General features: G+C 45.9%; 1 protein-coding gene across 2 annotated transcripts in view; it reads right to left on the reverse strand.

The window, feature by feature from the left end:
• Window positions 1-6,495, reverse strand: part of POFUT2 (protein O-fucosyltransferase 2) — a 50,633-nt gene extending 44,138 nt beyond the window's left edge. The window contains exons 1-2 of one of the 2 annotated variants that reach the window (XM_032804127.2): window positions 6,275-6,495; window positions 5,935-6,185 (exon numbers count right to left, since the gene is read on the reverse strand). In XM_032804127.2, coding sequence (XP_032660018.1) covers window positions 5,935-6,185; window positions 6,275-6,291 — 268 coding nt within the window. In that variant the 5' untranslated portion in view covers window positions 6,292-6,495. The remainder of the gene's footprint in view (window positions 1-5,934; window positions 6,186-6,274) is intronic. The other variant, XM_032804126.2, reaches the window with a different exon arrangement.
• Between the last annotated feature and the right edge of the window lie 506 nt (window positions 6,496-7,001).

Below are 7,001 nucleotides of genomic sequence, written 5' to 3' on the forward strand. Positions count from 1 at the left end.
ATTGGCCAGTCACCCCCACCACACATCACCTCCATTATTGGTGCACACTAAAATTTCATTTCGCAATGGATGTAAAAAATTAGAGGAACATTGCTGGGTAGTGTCAAAACTCTGTCACAAGTACCAGTGAGGGTATCTAAGCCATGCCTGTAGGACGTTACCTTAGATTTCAGACCTGGAGATAATGAGCTGAAAATGACAACCCTTGTTAAGTTTGGGCAAGGTGGGAACAACAAGCTGTGCCTCCAGCACAAAAATTGACTTCAGAATTTTGAGGTCAATGAGGTGTGTTTCGGCAATGAATGCCTAATCCTATCTCTATCTTGAGCGCCATGATCTCTCTATCTCTCTGTGCTCACATAATGCAGGATTGGCGTGCTCCTCCTATATAAGAAGGGTAGTATGACTGAAACTGAAGGGCAGAGCTCTCTCCTCTTATAATCATAACAATCTCTATCCCCTGTTCCCCCCTTGTATTTTCCGGTTTTGTTTTCACCTCTTCTTAAAATAAAAGACACATGCCGAAGATGTGGTGCCCCGGCCTGCCGAGATAGGTGGGTACTGGGAGGTCCGCAAGCGACGACTACGTTAGAGAATTACCTCTTCGTGCGTATGATACAATGTATAATATATATATCTATATATATATAATAATATCATCATATCTATAATTATATCTATCTACTATATTATATATAGTAAACTTTATCCTCGCGTGTATTCTCATCCTTTCAGAAATCGACGCTAGCCTCGGACCATGGACGCACACCGCCGAATTACTGTGCCTAGTGTGGCCGCGTGAAATCCAATTTATAAATCTGCTTTATAAAACTGGTTTAATGTAATTCGGAATTATCCCGTAGTGTAGACGTACCCTCAGAAGACAACTGGCATGTCATTCACCTGAGAGATGGTCTGCAGAGCAAGCTTGTGAGAACTGAGTGTGGGGTGGCCATGGTGTTTGCAACAGGGATGCTCCCAAAGGCAAGCTCAGGGAGTTTTCTCAGAAGGGGCCTTGTCCAACTTCCCTGAAGTCCATAACAATCTCTCCTTCAGCTTCCACAGGCACTGGTTGGGCTCTAGCACTGTACTAGGAGTAAGTACAGCTGCTACCAGGTAAACACACTTATTTTTCCCTACAGCTTTATTATAAAATATGAACATATTCAGAGTTGGCCTCTTCCATCACTTTGCTTTTACATTTAATATTTTTCTCTCTCCTTCTCCACCCACTCCCCACAAGCCCTTGTCGTCTCATGCCAGAATCTGGAGTCTTGAGTCCTGATCACTCTTTATAAGAAAATTGCCAGCCCTGCCATTTTCATGTCTTTAAAGTCCTAAGGGCTATTATGTTGTACTACAAAGATCAGGAAAATTTGGTATGTTTTAATTAGGAGTGTAAAACAATGAAAGTTTAATCTTTCGGATGTCTTCTGGGCTTTTACAGTTAAAGAGTGGCCTTGTTTTTTCAAACCAATGTGATAAAGTCAATCTGTAATTGCTTTAACTACAGCATTTTAAAAAAATATTTAGAACTATTTAGGCTTGTGCGCTGAGGATGAGGATCGTATTTCATACCTGGAATTATATATGTTCATTAACATCGCTTCACGTACTTACAGTAATTAAGTCAAATATTTTTTATAAGACACTCAGTTCTGCCAAGGCCTGAAGTTTGACCTTCCTTGAAATTGTCAACTTCGTGGAGGGTAGATTGTCAGTAAGACTGAACTCAGGCAAAAGGCAATTCATCCGCATTTGTGGTGGGTTTGTTAATTATATGGACATTTAGAATCCAAAAGGGGACAGACAACTATCCTCTGCTCTTGCAAAGGCATCAACTAGATCTAACAGGGCATTTTCTTATCTACTTCCAATGATTTATTGCTGTACCTTATTTAGCTTTACTAAAAAGGCAGCAGAATGAGCACAAAACAAGACCCAAAGCCTACAAGTGTCATGACACTGATGGAGCGGACTTGTTCTGAGCAAGAAAGAGCATACCTTTTCCCTCTCAACTGCATAAAGATAGCGACAGTAGGGAAAGACATTTCGAAAGAAGTGACCAAAAAAAAAAAATCACAAGTAAAGGTAAAACACAAAAATTAAAACCAATGAACACTGTGACTTTTACTGAAATCACATTAAAACAACATTAGTGTCTAGAAAATAGCACAAAAATTCAAAGGCAAGTTATGTGGTGGGACTGAGGAGCTATTGTACACTGTATGCCACAGTGGAGAAAGCCACCTGAGAGGTTTTATTCAGGTAATGCCTATATGAAGAAAGAGTCCAATTAACTTCATTATAGCATAAAGTTATTACACTTTTGCCTCATTGTCATCACCTCTAACTACGTCTATCGAGTTCACTCTGACCCTACAACAGCTACCTCACCTGATGGCTGATCTTTGTCCTCACTCACAACTATTTCACATTTGGGGACAATGTATACCTTTCAGCCAGCGGCACTGCTATGGGTACCTGCATGGCCCCACAGTATGCCAACATTTTTATGACTGACTCAGAACAACGCTTCCTCAGCTCTTGTCCCCTAATGCCCCTACTCTACTTGCGCTACTTTGATGACATCTTCATCATCAGGACCCATATTAAAGCAGCCTTTGAGGAATTCCACCATGATTTCAACAATTTCCATCACACCATCAACCTCAGCCTCGACCAGTCCACACAAGAGATCCACTTCCTGGACACTACAGTGCTAATACGCGATGGTCACATAAACACCACCCTATACTGGAAACTTACTGACTGCTATACTTACCTACATGCCTCCAGCTTCCATCCAGACCACATCATACAATCCATTGTCTACAGCCAAGCTCTAAGATACAACCGCATTTGCTCCAATCCCTCAGACAGAGACAAACACCTACAAGATCTCTATCAAGCGTTCTTAAAACTACAATACCCACCTGCTGAAGTGAAGAAAAAGATTGACAGAGCCAGAAGAGTACCCAGAAGTCACCTACTAACAGGTCCAACAAAGAAAGTAATAGAATGCCACACGCCATCACCTTTAGCCTCCAACTAGAAACCTCTCCAGCGTGTCATCAAGGATCTACAACCTACCCCGAAGGACGATCCCTCATGCTCACAGACCCTTGGGAGACAGGCCAGTCTAGGGTGACCAGACAGCAAATGTGAAAAAATTGGGATGGGGATGAGGATGGGGGGTAATAGGAGCCTATATAAGAAAAAGACCCAAAAATCAGGACTGTCCCTATAAAATCGAGACATCTGGTCACCGTAGGCCAGTCCTTGCTTATAGGCTGCCCCCAGCCTGAAACAAATACTCACCAGCAAACCACGCACCACACAACAAAACACTTACCCAGGAACGTATCCTTGCAACAAAGCCATTGCCAACTCTGTCACGTATCTATTCAAGGGACACCCATCACAGGACCGTAATCACATCAGCCACACCGTCAGGGCTCGCTCACTGCTGCACATCTACCAGTGTGATATATGGCCATCATGTGCCAGCAATGCCCTCTGCCATGTAACATTGGCAAACCGGACAGTCTCTACGCAAAAGAAATAAATGGACACAAATCAGACGCCAAGAAATTATAACATTCATAAACCAGGTCAGAGAACACTCCAACCTCCCTGGACACTCAATTGACAGATCTAAAAGTCGCAATTCTTCAGCAAAAAAAATTCAAAAAGCGACTCCAACGAGCAACTGCAGAACTGGAATTAATTTGCAAACTGGACATCATGAAATCAGCTTGAATAAAGACTGGGAGTGGATGGGTCATTACACAAACTAAGAACTATTTCCCATGCTTAATTTTCCCCACTCACACTTGTCAACTGTTTGAAATGGGCCATCCTGATTATCACTACAAAAGATTTCTTTCTCTTGCTGATAATAGCCTATCTTAATTGATTTATCTCATTAGAGCTGGTATAGCAACCACCATCTTTTCACGTTCTGTGTGTGTGTGTATAACTTCCTACTGTATTTTCCACTCCATGCATCTGATGAAGTGGGTTTCAGCCCATGAAAGCTTATGCCCAAATAAATCTGTTAGTCTCTAAGGTGCCACAAGTACTCCTGTTCTTTTCACTCTGGCACAAACTCTCAAGTTTTAACACTTCCCATCACAGTGTCAATCAAAGCACACCTACTGGACTGAAATGAAAATATGCTTATTCCAGTATATCTTAGAAAGCCATCCTTAATAACAATGATGATAGAAACAAAAGAAATAAAACTCTACTATGCCACTTGGAAAGACCAAGACCCTTCACCTTCAAGGGAGAAATTCCCCCCTTGGGGAATGGAGGGCTTGTACAGCAGCATAACACACTGAGGCCTTGGCTACACTTGAGAGTTACAGCACTGCTGGTGGCTTTAAGCGCTGTAACTCACTCTCCATCCACACTGGCAAGGAACATACAGCGCTGTATCTCCCTGGCTACGGCACTGCATGTACTCCACCTCGACGAGAGGAATAAAGAGAACAGCGCTGCTGCTGCTGCTGCAGTGCTGGGGTGCCAATGTAAACAGAGGATAATCCTACTAAGCTGTAACTGACCTCCGGAAGCTTCCCACAATGCTTTTAAGTAAAGATTACGCTCTTTGTTTTGTTGTGATGCCTCTGTTTGTTTGCTCCCGAAGCTGCTTATCAGAAACACAAACACAGCTACTGTTTGCTGTGAATGAGCTCCCTTTGGAACGGCACAGTTAGTGTTTGCTTGAAGAGAGGGGGCTTGAGGAGAGAAGCAGCATGGCGTGCGGGAGGGAGGGAGGGTCCGTTTCGGGGAGGCTGCTTATCTGGTGCTTTCAGTGAGCAAGAGAGGGGTAGGGGAAGGGGTCAGAACTTGCAGCTGCTGACAGAGTGTCGGCTCCAAAAAACCGCTCTGTCTCCCCCACACTCCCTGTCACACTCCACCCCGCCCCCTTTTGAAAAGCACATTGCAGCCACTTGAACGCTGGGATAGCTGCCCATAATGCACCACTCCCAATGCCGCTGCAGATGCTGCCAATGTGGCCACGACAGTCCACTGGTAGCTGTCAGTGTGGACAGACTGCAGCGCTTTCCCTGCTCAGATGTACAAAGACAGCTTTCACTCCCAGCGCTGTACAGCTGCAAGTGTAGCTGTATCCTGAACCTGAGTTGGGAAGAGAGCGTGAATTGCACCAACCCCTCCACACATAACAGGGTTACCTGGGATTTAGGCAGATGGAGTCAATTTCATTCAAAGTGAATGAAAGCACAAGATATTTTCATGTTTTACAAATAGCTTGGGCAGGAGCACACAGAACCCCTTTGTGCTCCCTTCATCCCGAATCACCTACCTAGCCAATGTTCTGGTCCCCAGTGTAAATTAAAACAGACTCAAACACACAATGACCTGTTTTGGTCATACCAGCTTCTCTGTAGTTACACTTTAGAAAGAGAGGAAAATCAGGTTCTGAACATACTGTGCCTGTTGAAAGTCACCACTTCTGAATGAGGGGATAACAAGATTGTCAATTTTCTTCCCCCTGGCCTTCCTTGGCCCTATACTCTATATAGCAGAGGTGCTCCTGTTGAATTCAAATGTGCTTCTCATTTCTCAGATTAGTTTCATGGTGATTAGCTTGAGGATACTAAACTGACAGAAGTGCAGTTACACGAACTGTGCTCTTTGGGTTAGAAACAGATCTTTCTTTGCAATGACACATGGTAACTTGTTAGAAGTAAGTTTTCCTACTGTCAAATATAAGCCGCGGGGAGGAAACTTACACCACTTGCTCAATCGTTGAGCAAACACTTCAAAACTCCTCTTTAGAGCAGCACAAAAGTAATACCGTACACATCTTGTTCTACTGCATTCATAAACAGAAAAATCTGTGACGGAAACCCCTCAAAGATTTATTAACCCCTCACAGGTAGTAGAATAAATGTACTTTACCTGCAAGAAACTGCTCATACTCAATAACAGGGATGTTCTTATTGAGGCTTGGAAGATCAAAGAACTCAGACCAAGGGATTCGGACTTGATGAATGTCAGGACTCTGCCAGTGATAAAGCCGTCCCCAAGGAGGCAGGACCAATACCCAAGCTTCACTTTTCAGCAAGGTCTTTATAAGAGAGGCAACACGAATATAGACATCTCTGCGTAGATTGAACCCTTCAGGAGGATTTACATCATACAAAAGATACCTGGAGAGAGTGAGAAACTAGAATCACTTTTGGGAGGCTTCAAGCAAGCATTTACAGGGAGAAGTTATCTGTTGTTAATCTGGAATCACTTTACTAGGCTCCCCATTTCTCTTGTATGACTCCATACCTCTAGGGCAAAAGAAAGGGTAGTTTGGGCAATATCTGTAGAAGGCTCCCATACATGGCCTCAGATAGACACAAAGTCAAAATTTCATCAGCCCCCTTCAGCAAGGGGGACGGACTCTGAGGCCATTAACAAACCTGAATGGGAGCTGCACAGCACAAAGCTGTGTCGTGACCAAGGCAAGTGCCCAAATATTAAGGCAACTATTCCCGGGGGCATTCGCCTCAAGGCTGTGTGCGGCAGCGAGCCTGGGAGCCGGGTCTGCAGCCCTGCTCCCCAGGTGTGCGGGACGACAGTGGCGGAACAGGGAGGTTGCGAGCAGTCGGCGCTCCCCGGCCAGAGACTGGATCCGGGCTGCCAGCGCTTTCCCTTCGCTCAGGCCGGCCTTGCTCTGGCCATAGAAACTGGCTCGTGCCTCCCAGGCCGTCGCACCCCCAGCGCTGCCGCGCGCAGGAAAACGGGCCCCCAACCCTACGTGCGCGGCCTGCTCTGCTGAGGCGCCCGCGGCTCGCCGGGGCGGGTCCGCCGCCGGGCGCCCGGCCCGGCCGACCGCCTCACCGTCCTCACCGGCGGCGGCCCGGGCGGCGGGGGGCGGGAGCGAGGCGGCGCCAGTGCCCGCCTGGAAGGCGCCGGGGGCGGCTGGGCGGCCGCGGGGCAGAGCGCCGGGCCAGGCCCAGCAGGAGCAGAAGGCG

Source organism: Chelonoidis abingdonii, chromosome 10 (assembly GCF_003597395.2).
Source record: "Chelonoidis abingdonii isolate Lonesome George chromosome 10, CheloAbing_2.0, whole genome shotgun sequence".
In the NCBI taxonomy this organism is placed as follows: Eukaryota; Metazoa; Chordata; order Testudines; family Testudinidae; genus Chelonoidis; species Chelonoidis abingdonii.